The 23,764-nt window shown below is 39.7% G+C and overlaps 1 protein-coding gene across 1 annotated transcript; it reads right to left on the bottom strand.

The window, feature by feature from the left end:
• Positions 1-180: 180 nt before the first annotated feature.
• LOC127336850 (COP9 signalosome complex subunit 5) lies at positions 181-4,651 on the bottom strand. Its single transcript, XM_051363717.2, has 6 exons — positions 4,182-4,651; positions 2,705-2,986; positions 2,474-2,621; positions 2,299-2,378; positions 711-791; positions 181-613 (listed from the first exon to the last, which is right to left on the bottom strand). Exons 1-6 carry the CDS (start codon positions 4,572-4,574, stop codon positions 497-499), a joined length of 1,101 nt encoding a protein of 366 aa, XP_051219677.1. The 5' UTR covers positions 4,575-4,651; the 3' UTR covers positions 181-496.
• Between the last annotated feature and the right edge of the window lie 19,113 nt (positions 4,652-23,764).

The following is a 23,764-nucleotide window of genomic DNA, read 5'->3' as shown; positions in this document are numbered from 1 at the left end:
TTAGGCCAGATAGTTGTGTTAGTACAATACACTAGTAACATAACCAGTGGGCATCTAATTAATTCCACAATTTAGCCCTCAGAATCGATAGTGATGTATTTCGACGAACTGAGACAAAACAGAATGGTTCTCAGTCAAACAAAAGAAGAGCCTCCAAACATCACAGCGGAATGCTCATGATTGAAAAGGTCACTAATGCAGTCTTAGATTATAAGACTAATTTGGAACGCACTGGGCCCAGTAGAAAAGGCCATCAACATCTGCAAATCTAGCCACATAGTTTGATACCAGTAAGTCACAGAACCTCTTAGTGGCGGCACAAGATGCAAAAGGCAGCTCATAATTACACATCAGTTCAGTTTCGACAAAAGGAACCCAGACTAAGCAGTTTGAATCAGATAACTTTGCTGGGCACGATTTGAACTAATAAAACGACTCGCTGTAGGTGAACCCAGCATCAGAAGAGGCTAACATGTAAAGTATTTCAGTGGAACTCTCATGCTTCAACCATAGGCTCAGGCACAGGTGACTCTGGAGCACTTGTGTCTGCACTTGTGCTTGCCTTGTTTTTGCTTGACGGGTGCACAGAGTTGAAGAGGATATCCTTGATCACCTGTAACCATCACATTGTACAAATTGGGGGCAGGATTAGAAAATTTTACCAGGAGAATTAAAACACGCAAGGATTTCATACATGGATTAGGACTTACCTGTGACATGAGACCATGAACCTGTTCAGCAGTAATTTTGGAGCTATCCCGGGTCACCTTAGCCAGCGGAGACTCCTCTTGCTGAAGACACCAAAGAAACATAAGAAAACATGTTTAGTTCACACAACAACAAAGTATGATTTTTAAAAGAGCGATGAACAAAAACGAAAAAATAACTGACAAACTGGCCAATAACAATTTTGCATAGCCATAAGAACTTGTCACGTTAATAAATTAATAAACAGAGCAATGTTAACAAGCCCAAGATGGGGACAAAACTAGGAGTATTAACAAAATTAACAATGTAAGTGGGCAATAATCATGGTGTTAAAGATACATATTTACAAACTATAATAACAAAGCAAATCAGTTTCACATAACTGTTCCAGTTCAATCAGATCTTGTATAATCCCTCATAATTTTATGCACGCAAGCTCAAGAACCCTCTAATCAAGTAATGGACCAAACAGTTTCACAACTATAAGATATGACAGCATGGAGCCAAAGTATCAAAACCATCAGCCTTCCCTAGGGGATCGACAACCATCAGAACTTCACATCTCCTGTATCCTCACAAGTTCCTCTACAGCACAATTAACCATAACTTCTGTTTTTCAAGCACCCCTACACAACTGTGCTTCATGTCTACTATACTACTATAGTACAGTTTCACAACTACATATTTACAAACTATAATAATAAAGCAAACTAGACCCACATAACTGTTCCAGTTCAATCAGATCTTGTACAGCTCATAATTTTATCCTCACAAGTTCTTCTACAGCACAATTAATCATAACTTCCGTTTTTCAAGCACACCTACACAACTGTGCTTCATGTCTACAATACACTATACTGTTTCACAACTACATATTTTACAAACTATAATAACAAAGCAAACTAGATCCACATAACTGTTCCAGTTCAATCAGATCGTGTACAGCTCATAATTTTATACACTAAAGCTCGAGAACCCTCTAAATCAAGTAATGGACCAAACACAGTTTCACAACTATATGACAACATGGAACCAAAGTATCAAACCAAGCCATCGGCATTTCCTACGGGATCGACAACCATCAGAAGTTCACATCTCTTTTATCCTCACAAGTTCTTCTAGAGCGTTTTTCAAGAACACCAACACAATTGTTCTTTATATAAACAAATAACGGAAACCAGATTTATAGTTTACTTTAACATGCAGATGAAGAACACATGAGAAAGTTACTATTGCATCATGTCACAACTTACACACAAAACTCAATGCTAGTTAGTGCCTCATAATTAACTTGATTGAACTTATTTTGAATGGTAGTTTGGCAATTATTCATACACATTGCAGGCATAAAGGGCAAGGACCATCCACTTATTATTGAAGGTGACAAAGAACAGCAAAATGACACAAGTAATCACTACATAAGAATATACTATTCTGGCACATAAAAGATGCAGATAACTGAATCAATTACAAGCAAAATAAGACATGCGAGATTTAATCAGAATGGTACCAATCTTCACAAGGGCAAAAATTAACAGTGGCGTCAACTAACAGTAACTAAGTTTAAAGGACATGAATACAGAGACTGACCTCTTTCTTTCGTTGTGATGGCATAAGTACGCCAAAGCGACTGTGTGCCAGTTGACCTTCAGCTTGCTCTAGTTTATCAGCTGTGTTGCACAAAATTATCTCTCAATATATTGTAAGATGAAACTAGATACAAAAACATGACATCCTACACATCTTCATAGGAGGAAAAGCCCACCTAAATCAAAGATTTGTCCAGCAACATAATCCCTGTTGCCCAGAAGTGGAGATGAGGACAATGTGTTGACCCAGTACTTGTTCCAGAGTAGATCAAGGAGGTGAGAGTCCAGGGATGACTTGAAATAAGTTATATCCAAGGAATAGTACTGTATGGACAAAAAAATACAGTTAGAAGAGAACTAAACCACACATCTCTGCAAAATAAAAGATTGGTAATTAGTCCAGCTACCTGTTTGCAGTGAACACCAAAATCTTCTATCTTGTTGAGTGGTATCGTCTGATACTCGGACACTGCCTCATCCGGTGGCTTGTAATCTTTTGGGTACGTCCTGAAAGCTCCAATTTCCACTTTACCAGCAGAAACAGTCCTTGTAGGGTCTATCACAACAGCCAAGAATGGCTCTGTATACTGCTGATTAAGCATCTGAGTTGAAACATCAATGCCTGACAGCCAGCATCCATAACCAGGGTGCGAGTGATACCAGCCAACCACATTCTCCAACCTTCCAGCCTATCCAAATGAAGAACACACACAAGTTAGTTTTACTGTTTATTCAGCATTAACAACAGAGCTGCACGTGAATATTTCGTCACAACATAGCTCAGTCGCAGTATATTCACTAAATGGTCATTCATCAATGTAGCATTTATGTATATCCATATTTGACAAAACAGATTAAACAAGCACAAATGTGCAATCATGTATGTGTATCATATACAAGCTCTCAACAATAAATGCATAAACCAGAGATTGACTACAGAGGACGCTATAGATAAATTAGATGGTGAGAGGAAATATGGATCCATTGGACACAGTTCAATTCCACACCAAAAGCACTGGCGCCAGTAAGTAACTATTTATCAAAAAACACTAGTACAATAATTAGAATAAAGTAGTCATGTTTTCAACTAAATCTGTATCAGATTACCCAGTAGGTCGACAACCTTTAAAGGTCACTGCATATATGAGAGACAATATCAGTTCTCGGTATGTTATACTGACACTTGAGAGCCACAAACCAAGTCAAGTTATCAACATTCAAATAGACTGGACCAATCTGACGGCGACGTAACAGAAACGCATAAGAGTTTAATAACTATGAAGATCACACAAGCAAAATGAGTAGCTTTTGGTCACACCTTTAAGTTTTAACTGCAGTGCACATATTAATGCAACCAAACACGACACGGGTGGGCGTCAAATTAGCAGCACTGCCAATAATCCACCCCAAAACTAAACACACGAACAACATAAATGCAACTAAATAGCAGGAGCTGTAACAATTAAAGGTCACTGCATATCTGAGCCAATATCAGTTCTCAATATGTCATACCAACACTAGTCAAGTTATCAAAAATTTACATAGACTGGGCCAATCTGACGGCAACATAACAGAAACACAGACGAGTTTAACAACTATGAAGATCAGACAAGCAAAAAGGGTTAGCTTTTGGCCCCTTTTAACTGCAGTGCGAATATTACAACCAAACACAGGTGGGCGTCAAATTAGCAGCACTGCCAATAAATAATCGACCCCAAAACTTTACACACGAACAACACAATTGCAACTAAATAGCAGGAGCTGTAACAATTATCATGCGGTGAAGTACATATATTCAGTCTATCGGGAACAACACGATTGCAATTAATATCAGATCGAGGGCTCCAAAATAAAATAAAACAGTGGTTGAAGGATCCATAATACCTGCTTGTTGATTGTGGAGTACTCGACCATGTACTCGTACGCGTCCGCCTGCGCGTTGACCCTGGTCTCGGTGCCCTCGACGGGGAGCGCGAAGGCGTCCATGACGATGATGGAGTCTCCGTCGAACTTGCCCTGCATGAGGCCCATGATCTCGATGGTGCCGCCGGAGCGGGCGTGGACGACCATCTTGAGGAGCGCGAGCGCGGAGATCCTGGCGCGGCGGAAGTGGTGCGGGTCGGTGGCCCAGGGCTTGTCCTGGTGGGCCCGCGCGTTGGCCTTCTCGTCGTAGCGGTAGATCTCGTCCTGCGCGTCCGGGTCCGCCGGGATGTTGTTCTCCAGCTCCCACGTCTGCCGCGCCAGCGCCGACGACGAGGAGGACGAGGAGGGCTCCATCGCGGCGGGGAGGGCGCCGCTGACGACGGCAGGCAAAACCCTAGGAGCGGAGGAGGAAGAGGAACAGAGGGGTTTGGTTTGGGTCTCGCTCGGCTTCTGAATCTGTGGAGGTAGTCGCCAGGCACGTATTTATTGGGCTGGATCCTCGGTGGGCCGAGGCTGAGTTTACGTTTCCAACTCCACTACCTGGTGGACCTGGGCTTTACGGGCCGTGTCTCAGACCGTTTTTATCCTTGCACATATCTCTCCCTTATGACAAAAAAAAAAAACAACGAAAAAAAATATCTCCCTTATAAACTTTTTCTCTCCAGATTTATTCAGAACTTGGAATACTCATCTTTTTTTCTGAGGGGATGAATACTACTCAAATTGAGCGAAAATTTTGTCTAGGGTTAAAAACGGTATCATGAAACAGTTGTAGTTGCTCTACTTTGTTTTTTTTAATGGGAGCAAAGCCCCAGCCTGCATCGAAACGATGCACACGGCTTTTTATTTATTAATGGCAACACGAGTATCAAATAGTTAGTTATGATTTAAAAAAAGGAGGCAAAAGTTTCGCATCATTCACTAATTAAGAAGAGAGTGTCTATTTTTATCAAAAATCTACAACTTTACGGCCAAGCTCACACTAACAAAGCAACCCACACACATAGCTAAGCCTAACATATAGTGTGATTGTGTCCACTCTGGCTAACAGGAAGGACCACAAGGCCACACAAAAGAACGCTCCAAACACGACACTCCAACACCGCACCGAGAAAAGACATACCATAGCATTGAGGGACACCCATAAATTAACTGCAGGTCCGTGGTGGGCAACAGCCAAGGTGACAAAAAAACGCAAACCTCTCTAGTGACGACCGCTTTGTGCATCGTTGCTAACAGTGCTGACTTAGAAACCCCAACAATAGAAACCAAATGCCTGCCGGACTCAGGCGAGGGAGAGAGACTAAAGCGTTAACAACACCACTCTTCTCAAAACCAAGTGCCTGGCTTAGCGGAGAAGTCACAACCAAGACCTTGTGCGGACCTCACTTCCCCGACTGAAGGACACATAACCACACCATCACATAACTCTAGGAGCTCGGGCACCACAGATGAATCCCCACACAACTCATTTTATCTCTAGTGTGATATGCAGTGCTCGCTCTCAGATGGTGTCGACACAACAGGTTGTGGTGACTGGTAGGGACTGCCACGAGGAGAGAAATAACTACAGAGATGTTCTTACTCAAGCCGAGTCAGCCTAATGGTAATTTAAACTTGCTTCCCGATGATTTCTGCTCAGCAGAGCCAAGAGTAAATGGAGCATGCACGGTAGAGGGCTCCTGCCCACCACAAGAACATGCCTCAGTCGGCTTGAAAGAGAAATCAATGTGTGCCAACAACAGCTTGAGACTTAACACCACTTCACGAAGGGGGCAAGACACCTCCTCAAGGCGGTTAGAAACCAACTGGGCAAGCTCCATGGGCAACAAGGAAAATTGCCACTAAAGGCAAGAGTCAAAACTAGTTTTGACATTGAACTCCTCGCAACACCTTGGAGAGTGCCTTGGCGGCAATGTTGCAGGCGACGATTAGCAACACACGATCTCAGCCAAACTCTGGGATGCCAAGGGACAACGAGGCTGAGCGGACGGGGGGTGGATCCTCTAGCAAGGAGCACGAGCATCCGGAATGGGCGGCGGAAAAGCGTGCATGGAAGTATTGTTCCCAATGACAAGGACGGCAACATCGGATGCATCCGAATGACTCACGGCATGTGCCTGTGGAAGCATCAAAAGAATATGCCCCGAGCCCAACACTTGAAGGAGAAACTACGCTCGAGGTTTTCCTTTCAAAGCAAAGACATTGGCTCGCGCCCAGGGCGACCGCCCCGACCCACTTATACCCAATCTTCATCCTATCCAATAGCTTCAGCAGAAGAGAGACCACCACAGGGCTCCATCGGTGCCTCCTCGTCATGGCGCATATCAGCGTTGTCTCGAACCAAGTCGGAAAACAATGCCTTGGTAGCAGACAACAGCAACCGCGGAGTCAACGCTTCATTATTGTCCTCTCGTCGGAGCCTAAAGAAGTAAGAGCATCTCTAGCTGAGCCCGTAAAATGTGAACTGAAAACCCGAAGTTCAGTTTACCGAACTCGTGTTTACGGGTCGAAATATGGATGGTGCAGAACAGAGCACGTAAAGGCAGTGTTTTTCATAGAATTCATATGCAAGACATAGAACAGTCGATCATAATTAATCAAATAATCATCCAAATTATTACAACACATAAACAATAGTCTGAACCAAATTATTACAATAGTCTTGGGAAGGTTGAACAAATGAAAAATGTATCAACCAAATTACAAAAAATTTCAGAAAATTGGACAAATGAACAATTGTCTCAACAATGATACATGTGACACATAAATGAATGAAATTGTAGGATCAAAGGCGGCGGCCATGTCGCTGCCAGTGGTGCATTTTCGATCGTAAACGAGCTGGGCATGGGTACTAACATTCTCAATCTGCCGATGAGTTTCAAGGAAAGCTTCAATGCGATCCAAATTGCGTTGAGGTTCCACTCGGGTGCCAACGTTGTCATAGAAGTAGGGTGTAATATCCCAGGTAATGGGGTTACAAAAATAGAGGAAACAGATGTGTGCATTGCATTCATGCATAGAAAATCTGGGGAATTTTCGCGCTTTAAAGTAAAACGATCCACGATGAATCGAAGTTTCACTTGACCTTGGTGGAATTGAACTAGCTCATCAAGTCAAGCGCTATAAACCTCAATGTGACTTTGTTAAAACCTTGTTTTGGGTAGAGATGATTTGATCTAAGGGGTTAGATCAAATGGAATTAATATTCAACACAACAACACTTTACTCAACGATCAATTGCTTGATCTTATAAAAGATTATAAGATGGTAATCCTTGTCATAACATATGAACATCTGTTCAATTACAAACCAAGTAAGAATAAAATGGAGAAACCATTCTTCACTTATCTTCTCCATGTTTTAAACTAATCCTTAATCCTATCATGAACCTCATGGTATTCATTCCACTGCAACATTGGAACTATAACAAGGAGATCCACTCAAGAAGTATATATTCTTCTACATTTCAAGTTATTACACATCAAACCTAGAGAGGTGAGAGTTCTAAAGTATTTATTAGAGAAGCAATGGAAAACCTTAAGCTAAAACCTTGTATATACATCCAAGTATTCAAATCATCATCTTTAAGAGGAACCCTAGGATATTATTCAAGACATTCCTAGAGAGAGAAACCATTTATGTTAAACATAGATATTGATGATCACATCAATCCCTATGGAGCCTAACCTTAAGTTAGTATTAAAGTCCTTTCCAAAATGAGAGAGACCAATCATACAAAACATAGCTTTATCTATTTAAGAATAAAGGACAACCATTGAACTAGAGTATTAGGAGTACACCATAACCTAGAATAATTCATTCTTATATAAGAGAGATCAATTATGGTGTTACACTCAAGTTAGTTGAGGCAACACTTGAGTTTAAGGGAGAGAACTACCCATAGACCCAGATGATAATATCATCATTAATTAAGTAGAACCCTAACATAATATCTCAGGCATTCTCCTGGGATATAAACCAAAGAGACAATCATAGTAGACCCATACAAGAAGGTAAATTAGAAGTGCTATACCTTGATTGATCTAGACAATGCTTGATCATGGAAGTGAGAACCCATTTAATGAGAGATCCCTAGGAATCCAAACCTTGATCATTATAAATTGAGTGATGATCATAAACCCTAAGAACTTAAGGTAGAGATATTAAGAACAAGTTGATCATGCCTAAACCATGATCATGCCCTTGAGATATGTGAGGATAAGTTAAACCCTAATAGGATAAGTAGATATTATTCACCACATGAAATCATAGGGAGATCACTAATAAGCAACTCTAGATTTATATCTCAATTCCAATTTGTGAATCACTTGGTGATCATAAGTAGAACTCTATCACATCTACATTCCATTTATTCCTCAATTAAAGTACCTAAGAAAAACCTAGAGGAAAACTCCATACCTTATATAGTGAGGAACCATTAATCTATATGACCAAAGTTAACTATAAAAAAGAACTATAACCAGTGTAGCTACTTTAATGATAAATTGGAGATAATAATAGAAGATAATTGGTAGAAGATAAAACCAATTCTCAAATCCCTAGTGATTAAAGAAGCACATAAAATATGAAGCAAGTAACCTTATTACCATGGTTAGGGGAGATTAAACCCTAGCCAATGCAATATGGTGTCAGCTCATCTCTACACCTTAGAATTAAATCTCAAACCCTAGTTTATGTATCACTATGGTGATCATAATATAAAACTAAAACCATGCCTAAGCTAAAATAGGAATAAGGGAATTGTTCAGCCAACCCAGAAATGAAACAAGATACCAACTTAACCTATTTTTCAAGCCATGCTATATAGGTGCAACTAACTACTGTTTCCAGATAAATAGAAGTCTAATGAGAGGAATAAGACCCATCTTAACCATTTTAAAAGAAAGGGTTTAGAAAATGAGATTAATACTGGAAGATATCCTAAACAATTTTCCAAATCCTTAACAACCATGATCACATGAAATAATGTCATGGGATCATTTTCTTAAATAAGAAACTAAGTAATAAGCTATGCCTTGAAAGTTGTTTCTTGCAAGGTAACATAAACCTAACTATCAACATGTACTTAAAAGGGCCAATTGGAAAATAGTTTGGACCAACCTAAATTGATATTGTAAATTATGACTATATAGATGCCCATTTCCAAATCTCTAATAACATTTAATAAACAAGGGTGTAATTAAACATATATAATATTTTTAAGATCTTATATGAAGCTATATCATTATCTTTATAAACTCCCAAAAGGATCCATACATTAAAAATCCTGCAAAACAGATTTGAAATAAAACAGAATTCAAAATAGAAAACAGGAAATAGAAAACAGAAAAAAATAGGAAAATAGAAAAGAGAAGGGAGCCTACCTGGCTTACCTGTCGGGCCACCACAGCCCAAAGACACGGCACAGCAAAGCAGCCCAAAACGGCCCAAGCCGCAACCCAGTTAGCGACCCACGTACCTCTTCGTTAAAAACAAACGAAGAGGAGGTCATCCTCATCTTCTCCTTCGGCATGGAGGACAGCACGACAACGTGCTCTTCTTCTCCCTCTCGGTGGCACCTCCTCCTCGACCGACGGCGTGACGAGGCACGCCCTGGCGTTGTATAAAGGCTCACAACGACCTCTCGTTCCCGAGTTTCTTCCTCCTCTCAATTTTTCCCCTCCATACCGAAACCCTAGCTGTACTGCCTCCGGCCATCGCCGTCGATGGAGACCTCCCCAGGCCAAGCTGTGACCACCCACGTGACCGCCATACTCGACATGATCAAGGTGCAAAAGGAATTGAGCCGGGGCAACCTGTATCCCCGCCGACGAGCTCATCTTCCCCGACACCGGCGCCATTAAATCCGGCGAACCAGACCACCATTGACCTCGCCGTCAAGCGCGTCATGCTCCTGGTGAGCTCCTCAACCTCCTGGTGTGCTCGTCTTGCTCGATTAGGCGCCGTAGCTCCACCGCGTCGGCTAACCCGTGAGCTCTGCCGCTCAATCCCGTCGCCGGCCAAGCTCCGGCGACCATCTGGTGGCGGCGCGACCACCACTAGAATCCTCTCGTCGTAATCTTTCCAATAAGCCCACGCACGCCCACGCGGGAGCTCGAAATCGCCGGCGTCGACCACCACAGACCGCCGGAGATGCACTTGGTTGCCACAGCACCGCCACGGTGGCAGCCAACGTGGCGTTTGGCCCACCAGTCAGCCTCTGGGGGTAGTCTAGCCCGGGTGCACTTAGTAATTCTCTGTTTTAATTTCAAATTCATAAATTGCTGCAACCTTACATGAAATTTAGAAAATTCATATCAATTCAGAAAAATTCAAATGAGATACCAAAATGATCCTAAAAAATAAAATCTACCCAATAAAAATCTAATATGAAATTTTTATTTTTAATAAAAATTTAATTGTTTTAAACTTATTAATTAAGCCTTTAATTTTAATTCCAAATTCAATTATAATTCAATCATTAAGGAAACCTTATAAAATAATTAAAAACCAGTAAGAAAATAAAGAAAACATTAAATCCAATTTCTTTATTTATTATTTTGTTAAATCTTTATTAGTGGAAATTTAAACCCTAATTAATAATTACCCTAATTATTAATTAGTTAAAAATAATAAAATGCCTAATTCAAGATTATTTTATTTCCAAATTAATTATAACTTCAACTTTTCAATGAAGTTATTAATTATAGAACCATAGGGTAATTAGTAAACCCTAGTTCCATTATAAACCAAGTGATAACATCATAATTTAATGTGGAACCCTAAAACCCTAATTCAATTATGCACCAAACCCTAGCTCCATTAATCAATCAGAACCTTAATTTGTTTCTCACCTAACCCTAGGTTAGAACATGGGATCATGTTACTCAATTACCATAGAGCCATCATTAGCAACTAAAAGACATACCTATGTCCACATAAAATGTAGAACCCTATCACTAGCAATGTAGTATTCCATGTATGCACATCACTAAACCTAGTTGATCAAGTAGGATCAACCAAGTTTAAACCCTAGCTTCTACTGTCAAAACCATCATCCTTATTCATCCATGCTTAGCATCACACCATGGTGATGAACCCAAATCGCATCTAGGCCCAATATTTATCATTACATAACCATAGTCCACTAAACCCTACAAATACTTCATAATTATGAACCATCCTATTTAGGAGCCAATCATTCCTTACTTAGTGGATCCAGTAGCAAAACCTAGACAACCTCAACCCTAACTGATATACTTCTTATTACTTAAGAAGTATGTTCTTCAAAGGTTATTCTTTTGAAGTAAATAAAGAATCATCATCAACCCTGCTTATAAGGACCTATAAACCCTAGCCAGCTATCACCAACAAGGTATACCACCTTGATAGCAACTATTGGTAATTAAGATGTTTAGGCTTAATTCAACAATACAAGCCTAGTTGCTGATGAATCCAACTATGTTGAGATCCATCTACTACTTACTCCAGAAAACAATTAGAACCATAGAAAACCATAGAACCCCACAAACCTAATTATCATACTTGTTCTTCATCAAAGAACATGTTCTTCAAAAGTTATTCTTTTGAATTATATAATAAGTAATCAGCAACCATGTATTATAGGACTTAAAATTGACAACTGCTCTTTACTTATTATACAGCTACTATTCCTGGTTGTGTATGATTGTTACTATTCACTTTGCCATCTGCTTATAATTCTAAAACAACACAACCCTGAATAAGAACCTTGTTTGTGAATCACTTTAAAAGTGCAACACACCCTGAGCTAATCATTACAACTCACTGATCCTAAATCATCGGGGCTAGGTCACGCTTAGAGCGAATTGCATCTCATTCTTATGCATTATTGCATCCTTGCCAATCTTTTAGACATCGTCCTTACCGGACGATGATGCTATTTCAGAATTTGGAGTTATTGTGTAACGAAGACCTTGTCTGCATAATCTTGCAGCCAAGAAAGGCAAGTTCATCACTTGCTCATGTCATTTGAGTATTTTTATCAAATTACTTGCAAAGTATTATGGTTATCACTATTGCACAAAAATCAAAACCACTACTTTCATAACTATGAATATGACTATGTGGTGGGCAATGGAACCATGGATTGTGTTGATATGGTGGAGGTTCCATTGCACGGGTTTATATCCCTCTAGGATTAAACAACAAATGTCGCCAGTGATTCTTGTGCCGTAATACCCGTGTTAACCATAAGATCCGGAGTGGGACGAAGTAGTCAAAAGTGTTTCCACCTCTCGTTCATCAACGGATGCGCTTTACCGTAGTACACTTGTAATCCAAGGGGGCAAGCTGGTGAGGCTGGGGAGTCCTAAGTCCCCACGGCATAGTCCGTAGTACACTTGTCGCCCGAAGGAGCAAGATGGTGAGGCTGGGGAGTCCTAAGTCCCCACGGTATTGCGGTCTAGGATGGGTTGCAGCCACCGGCGTAGGAGTGTATGGTAGAGCCCAGCACTGTCATCGTGGTCGGGGTCCACCTTGAAATCTACAGGAATAATGGGACCGACGTGGACCCAGGGTCGGCGCATGCAACAACGGGTGGGTGTTCGAGGTAGCGGAGGAACATGATTGGCTAGACCTTATACCGGGCCTCACACCATAGGAAGTGTGGACGGGTCATTCCCGGTTGGCACCAAGGTTAAGATCTCTTATGGGTAAAGCAACACACCTCTGCAGAGTGTAAAGAACCGTGACTGTCACTCCCTGTTCCGGGATATGGAACTGCGAACGCGGCCGGAAAGGAGCTCCATGAAGTTCTAGTAAACCGGTGAAGGCTGACGGACATAGTTCTTCTGAATAAAAGCAACCTTTTGAAGAAATGATTATGAAAACCTGCATTGGTATTAGACTTTCTGGTCTAATGCCGTAGCTAGTGCATTAAACACCTCTTTCCTATAATGAACTTGTTGAGTACGCTCGTACTCATCCCACTCTTAAATCCCCTGCTTAGATATGGAGGCCTCGAAGGAGGATCTACAGTGCAACTCGAAGGCCAAGGAGCCAACAACTACTTCACGAGACAGGACCCTGTCAACGGAGTCAGATACGTCATCCAACAAGGAGAAAACCTAGATTAGCAGTAGAAAGGAACTAGCTTCCTCAACCTAGCTCCTACTTAGCTAGAATCTATTCTTAGCCTCTATAGCTAGTCAAATACTCTACAAATAGAGTTCGTGATAGAATTAGACTACGAGTCGTTCTTCTGGAGTTTATTTGCAGATTTACCTCATTGTAAAGTAGGAGGTCATGTTGATCTTATGTAATAGAGTCAATATTATAATTCTATAGACATGCCTTGGACCCGCATATGTTTCTGTTGTACCACTCTGAGCGATATAATACTAGTGGAACGGTGTTTCATTGGTGTTATATCAGACTTGCATACTACACCATGCAGTGGTATGCCGGGTCACCACAGTTGGTATCAGAGCAAATGCTTTGACCCTAGGATTAAAACCCTTTAAAGGAGACCTATAGGATTGGTAGTGTCTATAGGAAGTTGTTTTAGGTAAACCACATACTTCTTATGACTTGAGATGGATATTCACTTGAGAATAATCCTGACACACTTGAGTCAACATTTCCTACCTATCCTTCCTAAGTGAAGTTAGTTAGCTAATCCAAAACATGTAGCACATCAATAAGACTTTAAAACAATAGATGAGTAGATCACAGTTGGTATACAATACATAGTAGTCCAAAGAGAGGATACAACCATAAGGAAGATATCCTATTGGAAGATGTGTACCAACACTTGTTATGGTTCAGTAAGAGTTATCCAGACTTGTAATAGGAGTAATATCAAGTGATAAAGATAATTAAGATATCCTAATAGAAGATGTAGACCAAGTTAAGTAATGAGTAAGTAAATTATCCCAACTTGTAAAACAACTGATAGTAAGTAATAAAAACAAGTGATATGAGGTAGTATAGACCATGATGAGTCAATCATGGGAGGAACGGAGTAGAGATCGGAATAAAATATGTCTACTTACAAGGTAGAGTTGCTAATCATATATGATTCACCTGAGAATCATTATGTGATGTACTAGAGCCTCATAAATATTTAGGAGAAGTACAATAAGAAGCCAGTTGTTCAACAACAGTGCAAGAATTGTGTTCCAAAACAATAAGAAGTGTGCCAAGCACATCATGACCATAGTCTTATGATAGAAACACTTGGAAGTATAGGAGCTATATTTCCATAGTTATGTGTTTAGAGTAGCAATGTTAGAACCTAGACATATCATGTGAGATAGTCCTCAATAAAATGAAAGTTAAGTAGTACTTCCAAACAAAACTAGGTTAACCTTAGCTATCCTAGACCACTTTGTTTCAAGTTTATCTCATTGCAATTGTGCAATTCAGGTAAATGTCAAGACAAATAGTAGAATGCCAACTATATGTGCTAAGTATCACAATATAACCTATCTTATGTGGTGTTATATACTACACATCAGAGCCTGATGTTTAGAGATGTCTTACTCAACTATTATATTCAGGCTTATGATGATGTGTATTATAAGCACAAAGCTGAATCTTCTTGGATTTTATTTGGATTTTCATTGTTTGACTAGATCCATACATGAAGTTTGACTTTGGTATGCAAATGCATGTTGCTATATCAAGATCTTACTTGATGCTATAGATCTAGAGGGTAATAGTATTCATGTGAGGAAGTGACGTATTCTGGAAGATTCCGAAGACAAGATGAAGGTTCATCGGAGAAATGAAGTAAAGTTGTGGGAAGTAACCACAATACTCTGAAAGAAGTACAATCAGAAACTCATGCTTGCCTCAACAGAGGAGTACTTTAGTACAGAAGAAGCATGAAGGTGAGAAATATGATGATTATGGTGAAGCTCAAGCAGATCCCTAGTCATCATGGAGGAGGGAATGCATGGGAAATCACTTCGGATACTATATTCATAGTGTCAGCTAGTGGTTTTCTTGCAACAATAAACCCTCGAAGAAAGGAAGATGACCTATGAAACCATAGCAGATATAAAAAGACCATAGTTGATATGAGAAGACCACAATTGGTGTTGGATCAATATTGGAAGATAGAGTAGAAGATGTCTCGTCCAATTAATCAAAACTTATAATAGAATCCATTTTTATATAACAAATAGCCACCATTGGTACCCAGTAGTCCACCATTGGAGTATTCATACCAAGAAGTTATGAACAAATAAAATTTTGTTAGCCAAATAACAATAACCTATAATCATTTAGTTGAAGGATTCACATTGGATGTCCACAAATTGAGTGGATACACCCCAAACCTTCTTCACAAGACCTTATAAAAATATAAACCATAAGCTACACCTAGACTAATATTCTAACCATAAGTCCAATGGTTGGAAGAAAAGGAGTGGAAGACCATAAGAAAACTCTAAGGGGTAGAGTAAAGATTGAGTTGAATATACAATTACTCAATACTTTAAGCTAGATAGAAGCAGAAGGTCTGAACTGAGAGGAAGTTCAATCTTATTTTCATAAGATTGTTGAACACTACTTTCAGAAGGATGTCAGACCAGAAGCCGAGGTTTATACCTCAAGGAAGTAAGAAGTGGATTATAACTTGAGAAAGTGGGTAGTGTTTACTCAGAAGTACTAAAGCTCAAGTAAGATAAGTATAATGAAGTTGGACGAAGAAAATACCATAGACCAAATACAGCTCAAGAAGGCCAAAGACTGAAGTAGATTGACCATACCAAAATCAAAGCCTAATAGAATGATTCCTTTCATGGAACCTAAATAACCCAAAATAGTCAGAGGTATCAACCATAAATCTATGATTGGATGGATTAAATGAGTCTAATCCATTCTTAGAGGAATAACCCATCATGATCATTCCATGTTAAGTACCTTACTAGTACCATTATTGTAGTTTTGGTAGTAAGGGAAAACAAAGACCTATTTTATCAAATAGGAGAATGTTATCCAATTAGTCCTCAATTAAGACTGTCAGGACAAGAAGAAGTCCTAATCATTGAATCTTCAATGAGAAAGGAAACAAGCTTATAGAGTTGGAAGAGATCAATGAATCAAAGTAAGAACCATGGCTCAGAGACAGGTATTATTAGATTTCAGAAGAAAATCATAGAACTGGAGTAAGAAACTAATGTTCGGAGACAAACCCTAATGGATTCCAGGAAGAATCTGGACAAGGGATATATTCAATTATATCCAGTGAGATCACCAAGGAGTTTGAGAAAAGATGTAGTCTGCACAAGACAGATCCACACTCCGAAACGTGAGAGATATCAAACTTCAAGGACGAAGTTTAGTTTAAGGGGTAGAGACTGTAATATCCCAGGTAATGGGGTTACAAAAATAGAGGAAACAGATGTGTGCATTGCATTCATGCATAGAAAATCTGGGGAATTTTCGCGCTTTAAAGTAAAACAGTCACAGTAACTGAAGTTTCAGTTGACCTTGGTGGAATTGAAGTAGCTCATCAAGTCAAGCGCTATAAACCTCAATGTGACTTTGTTAAAACCTTGTTTTGGGTAGAGATGATTTGATCTAAGGGGTTAGATCAAATGGAATTAATATTCAACACAACAACACTTTACTCAACGATCAATTGCTTGATCTTATAAAAGATTATAAGATGGTAATCCTTGTCATAACATATGAACATCTGTTCAATTACAAACCAAGTAAGAATAAAATGGAGAAACCATTCTTCACTTATCTTCTCCATGTTTTAAACTAATCCTTAATCCTATCATGAACCTCATGGTATTCATTCCACTGCAACATTGGAACTATAACAAGGAGATCCACTCAAGAAGTATATATTCTTCTACATTTCAAGTTATTACACATCAAACCTAGAGAGGTGAGAGTTCTAAAGTATTTATTAGAGAAGCAATGGAAAACCTTAAGCTAAAACCTTGTATATACATCCAAGTATTCAAATCATCATCTTTAAGAGGAACCCTAGGATATTATTCAAGACATTCCTAGAGAGAGAAACCATTTATGTTAAACATAGATATTGATGATCACATCAATCCCTATGGAGCCTAACCTTAAGTTAGTATTAAAGTCCTTTCCAAAATGAGAGAGACCAATCATACAAAACATAGCTTTATCTATTTAAGAATAAAGGACAACCATTGAACTAGAGTATTAGGAGTACACCATAACCTAGAATAATTCATTCTTATATAAGAGAGATCAATTATGGTGTTACACTCAAGTTAGTTGAGGCAACACTTGAGTTTAAGGGAGAGAACTACCCATAGACCCAGATGATAATATCATCATTAATTAAGTAGAACCCTAACATAATATCTCAGGCATTCTCCCGGGATATAAACCAAAGAGACAATCATAGTAGACCCATACAAGAAGGTAAATTAGAAGTGCTATACCTTGATTGATCTAGACAATGCTTGATCATGGAAGTGAGAACCCATTTAATGAGAGATCCCTAGGAATCCAAACCTTGATCATTATAAATTGAGTGATGATCATAAACCCTAAGAACTTAAGGTAGAGATATTAAGAACAAGTTGATCATGCCTAAACCATGATCATGCCCTTGAGATATGTGAGGATAAGTTAAACCCTAATAGGATAAGTAGATATTATTCACCACATGAAATCATAGGGAGATCACTAATAAGCAACTCTAGATTTATATCTCAATTCCAATTTGTGAATCACTTGGTGATCATAAGTAGAACTCTATCACATCTACATTCCATTTATTCCTCAATTAAAGTACCTAAGAAAAACCTAGAGGAAAACTCCATACCTTATATAGTGAGGAACCATTAATCTATATGACCAAAGTTAACTATAAAAAAGAACTATAACCAGTGTAGCTACTTTAATGATAAATTGGAGATAATAATAGAAGATAATTGGTAGAAGATAAAACCAATTCTCAAATCCCTAGTGATTAAAGAAGCACATAAAATATGAAGCAAGTAACCTTATTACCATTATTACCATGGTTAGGGGAGATTAAACCCTAGCCAATGCAATATGGTGTCAGCTCATCTCTACACCTTAGAATTAAATCTCAAACCCTAGTTTATGTATCACTATGGTGATCATAATATAAAACTAAAACCATGCCTAAGCTAAAATAGGAATAAGGGAATTGTTCAGCCAACCCTGAAATGAAACAAGATACCAACTGAACCTATTTTTCAAGCCATGCTATATAGGTGCAACTAACTACTGTTTCCAGATAAATAGAAGTCTAATGAGAGGAATAAGACCCATCTTAACCATTTTAAAAGAAAGGGTTTAGAAAATGAGATTAATACTGGAAGATATCCTAAACAATTTTCCAAATCCTTAACAACCATGATCACATGAAATAATGTCATGGGATCATTTTCTTAAATAAGAAACTAAGTAATAAGCTATGCCTTGAAAGTTGTTTCTTGCAAGGTAACATAAACCTAACTGTCAACATGTACTTAAAAGGGCCAATTGGAAAATAGTTTGGACCAACCTAAATTGATATTGTAAATTATGACTATATAGATGCCCATTTCCAAATCTCTAATAACATTTAATAAACAAGGGTGTAATTAAACATATATAATATTTTTAAGATCTTATATGAAGCTATATCATTATCTTTATAAACTCCCAAAAGGATCCATACATTAAAAATCCTGCAAAACAGATTTGAAATAAAACAGAATTCAAAATAGAAAACAGGAAATAGAAAACAGAAAAAAATAGGAAAATAGAAAAGAGAAGGGAGCCTACCTGGCTTACCTGTCGGGCCACCACAACCCAGCACACGGCCTGGCAGCAGCCCAAAACGGCCCAAGCCGCAACCCAGTTAGCGACCCACGTACCTCTTCGTTAAAAACAAACGAAGAGGAGGTCATCCTCATCTTCTCCTTCGGCATGGAGGACAGCACGACAACGTGCTCTTCTTCTCCCTCTCGGTGGCACCTCCTCCTCGACCGACGGCGTGACGAGGCACGCCCTGGCGTTGTATAAAGGCTCACAACGACCTCTCGTTCCCGAGTTTCTTCCTCCTCTCAATTTTTCCCCTCCATACCAAAACCCTAGCTGTACTGCCTCCGGCCATCGCCGTCGATGGAGACCTCCCCAGGCCAAGCTGTGACCACCCACGTGACCGCCGTACTCGACATGATCAAGGTGCAAAAGGAATTGAGCCGGGGCAACCTGTATCCCCGCCGACGAGCTCATCTTCCCCGACACCGGCGCCATTAAATCCGGCGAACCAGACCACCATTGACCTCGCCGTCAAGCGCGTCATGCTCCTGGTGAGCTCCTCAACCTCCTGGTGTGCTCGTCTTGCTCGATTAGGCGCCGTAGCTCCACCGCGTCGGCTAACCCGTGAGCTCTGCCGCTCAATCCCGTCGCCGGCCAAGCTCCGGCGACCATCTGGTGGCGGCGTGACCACCACTAGAATCCTCTCGTCGTAATCTTTCCAATAAGCCCACGCACGCCCACGCGGGAGCTCGAAATCGCCGGCGTCGACCACCACAGACCGCCGGAGATGCACTTGGTTGCCACAGCACCGCCACGGTGGCAGCCAACGTGGCGTTTGGCCCACCAGTCAGCCTCTGGGGGTAGTCTAGCCCGGGTGCACTTAGTAATTCTCTGTTTTAATTTCAAATTCATAAATTGCTGCAACCTTACATGAAATTTAGAAAATTCATATCAATTCAGAAAAATTCAAATGAGATACCAAAATGATCCTAAAAAATAAAATCTACCCAATAAAAATATAATACGAAATTTTTATTTTTAATAAAAATTTAATTGTTTTAAACTTATTAATTAAGCCTTTAATTTTAATTCCAAATTCAATTATAATTCAATCATTAAGGAAACCTTATAAAATAATTAAAAACCAGTAAGAAAATAAAGAAAACATTAAATCCAATTTCTTTATTTATTATTTTGTTAAATCTTTATTAGTGGAAATTTAAACCCTAATTAATAATTACCCTAATTATTAATTAGTTAAAAATAATAAAATGCCTAATTCAAGATTATTTTATTTCCAAATTAATTATAACTTCAACTTTTCAATGAAGTTATTAATTATAGAACCATAGGGTAATTAGTAAACCCTAGTTCCATTATAAACCAAGTGATAACATCATAATTTAATGTGGAACCCTAAAACCCTAATTCAATTATGCACCAAACCCTAGCTCCATTAATCAATCAGAACCTTAATTTGTTTCTCACCTAACCCTAGGTTAGAACATGGGATCATGTTACTCAATTACCATAGAGCCATCATTACCAACTAAAAGACATACCTATGTCCACATAAAATGTAGAACCCTATCACTAGCAATGTAGTATTCCATGTATGCACATCACTAAACCTAGTTGATCAAGTAGGATCAACCAAGTTTAAACCCTAGCTTCTACTGTCAAAACCATCATCCTTATTCATCCATGCTTAGCATCACACCATGGTGATGAACCCAAATCGCATCTAGGCCCAATATTTATCATTACATAACCATAGTCCACTAAACCCTACAAATACTTCATAATTATGAACCATCCTATTTAGGAGCCAATCATTCCTTACTTAGTGGATCCAGTAGCAAAACCTAGACAACCTCAACCCTAACTGATATACTTCTTATTACTTAAGAAGTATGTTCTTCAAAGGTTATTCTTTTGAAGTAAATAAAGAATCATCATCAACCCTGCTTATAAGGACCTATAAACCCTAGCCAGCTATCACCAACAAGGTATACCACCTTGATAGCAACTATTGGTAATTAAGATGTTTAGGCTTAATTCAACAATACAAGCCTAGTTGCTGATGAATCCAACTATGTTGAGATCCATCTACTACTTACTCCAGAAAACAATTAGAACCATAGAAAACCATAGAACCCCACAAACCTAATTATCATACTTGTTCTTCATCAAAGAACATGTTCTTCAAAAGTTATTCTTTTGAATTATATAATAAGTAATCAGCAACCATGTATTATAGGACTTAAAATTGACAACTGCTCTTTACTTATTATACAGCTACTATTCCTGGTTGTGTATGATTGTTACTATTCACTTTGCCATCTGCTTATAATTCTAAAACAACACAACCCTGAATAAGAACCTTGTTTGTGAATCACTTTAAAAGTGCAACACACCCTGAGCTAATCATTACAACTCACTGATCCTAAATCATCGGGGCTAGGTCACGCTTAGAGCGAATTGCATCTCATTCTTATGCATTATTGCATCCTTGCCAATCTTTTAGACATCGTCCTTACCGGACGATGATGCTATTTCAGAATTTGGAGTTATTGCGTAACGAAGACCTTGTCTGCATAATCTTGCAGCCAAGAAAGGCAAGTTCATCACTTGCTCATGTCATTTGAGTATTTTTATCAAATTACTTGCAAAGTATTATGGTTATCACTATTGCACAAAAATCAAAACCACTACTTTCATAACTATGAATATGACTATGTGGTGGGCAATGGAACCATGGATTGTGTTGATATGGTGGAGGTTCCATTGCACGGGTTTATATCCATCTAGGATTAAACAACAAATGTCGCCAGTGATTCTTGTGCCGTAATACCCGTGTTAACCATAAGATCCGGAGTGGGACGGAGTAGTCAAAAGTGTTTCCACCTCTCGTTCATCAACGGATGCGCTTTACCGTAGTACACTTGTAATCCAAGGGGGCAAGCTGGTGAGGCTGGGGAGTCCTAAGTCCCCACGGCATAGTCCGTAGTACACTTGTCGCCCGAAGGAGCAAGATGGTGAGGCTGGGGAGTCCTAAGTCCCCACGGTATTGCGGTCTAGGATGGGTTGCAGCCACCGGCGTAGGAGTGTATGGTAGAGCCCAGCACTGTCGTCGTGGTCGGGGTCCACCTTGAAATCTACAGGAATAATGGGACCGACGTGGACCCAGGGTCGGCGCATGCAACAACGGGTGGGTGTTCGAGGTAGCGGAGGAACATGATTGGCTAGACCTTATACCGGGCCTCACACCATAGGAAGTGTGGACGGGTCATTCCCGGTTGGCACCAAGGTTAAGATCTCTTATGGGTAAAGCAACACACCTCTGCAGAGTGTAAAGAACCGTGACCTGTCACTCCCTGTTCCGGGATATGGAACTGCGAACGCGGCCGGAAAGGAGCTCCATGAAGTTCTAGTAAACCGGTGAAGGCTGACGGACATAGTTCTTCTGAATAAAAGCAACCTTTTGAAGAAATGATTATGAAAACCTGCATTGGTATTAGACTTTCTGGTCTAATGCCGTAGCTAGTGCATTAAACACCTCTTTCCTATAATGAACTTGTTGAGTACGCTCGTACTCATCCCACTCTTAAATCCCCTGCTTAGATATGGAGGCCTCGAAGGAGGATCTACAGTGCAACTCGAAGGCCAAGGAGCCAACAACTACTTCACGAGACAGGACCCTGTCAACGGAGTCAGATACGTCATCCAACAAGGAGAAAACCTAGATTAGCAGTAGAAAGGAACTAGCTTCCTCAACCTAGCTCCTACTTAGTTAGAATCTATTCTTAGCCTCTATAGCTAGTCAAATACTCTACAAATAGAGTTCGTGATAGAATTAGACTACGAGTCGTTCTTCTGGAGTTTATTTGCAGATTTACCTCATTGTAAAGTAGGAGGCTGTGCTGATCTTATGTAATAGAGTCAATATTATAATTCTATAGACATGCCTTGGACCCGCATATGTTTCTGTTGTACCACTCTGAGCGATATAATACTAGTGGAACGGTGTTTCATTGGTGTTATATCAGACTTGCATACTACACCATGCAGTGGTATGCCGGGTCACCACATAGGGCAAGCTCAACTCTCTTTCATCCTCGATGATCATGTTGTGAAGAATGACACAATATGTCAGGATGTTGACAAGGGTTTTTGTCCCAAAATTGGGCTGGACCACGAACAATGGCAAACCTTTCTTGCAAAACACCGAAAGCTCTCTCAATGTCCTTGTGAGCTGCTTCTTTAGCTTTGGCAAATTTAGCTTCTATTCTATCTTGGGAATCCTTGACAGACTTAACAAAAGTTGCTCAATCCGGATAGATGGCATCGGCTAGGTAATATCCCATTGTGTACTCATTCTTCATGACCTTGTAGTTGCAAGTGGGTGCTTCCCCATTTGCTAATTTCGTAAATAAAAGGGATCTTCGCAACACGTTGATGTCATTGAATATTCCCGGCAAACCAAAAAAAACAATGTCAAATCCACAAATCTTGTGTTGCAATGGCCTCAAGTACAATGGTTGCATCTTTGCTCTTGCCATAGTACAGTCCATGCCATGCCTTGGGATAATCCTTCCATGTCCAATGCATACAATCAAGACTACCAAGTATGCCCGGCCAACCTCTTTTCTCATTTATCTCCATCAATCTGTTGGTGTCATCCTATAGGAGATAGGTTGGCCCAAACAACTTGATAATCAGCCGAGCAAACCTACGCACCGACTCCGACGTAGTATCTTCACCAATTCTAAGAT

Source organism: Lolium perenne, chromosome 2 (genome assembly GCF_019359855.2).
Source record: "Lolium perenne isolate Kyuss_39 chromosome 2, Kyuss_2.0, whole genome shotgun sequence".
NCBI classification, from domain to species: domain Eukaryota; kingdom Viridiplantae; phylum Streptophyta; class Magnoliopsida; order Poales; family Poaceae; genus Lolium; species Lolium perenne.
Note: the sequence above shows the minus strand (reverse complement) of the source record. Positions and strands in the feature narration are given on the sequence as shown.

Excerpts from the sequence above, each read along its gene's own strand:
- LOC127336850 (XM_051363717.2), bottom strand. The coding sequence starts at position 4,574 with ATGGAGCCCTCCTCGTCCTCCTCGTCGTCGGCGCTGGCGCGGCAGACG. Across the intron at positions 2,622-2,704 it reads TTGGTGTTCACTGCAAACAG|TACTATTCCTTGGATATAAC; the intron begins GTAGCTGGACTA and ends TTGTCCATACAG. Across the intron at positions 792-2,298 it reads CATCACAACGAAAGAAAGAG|CAAGAGGAGTCTCCGCTGGC; the intron begins GTCAGTCTCTGT and ends TGGTGTCTTCAG.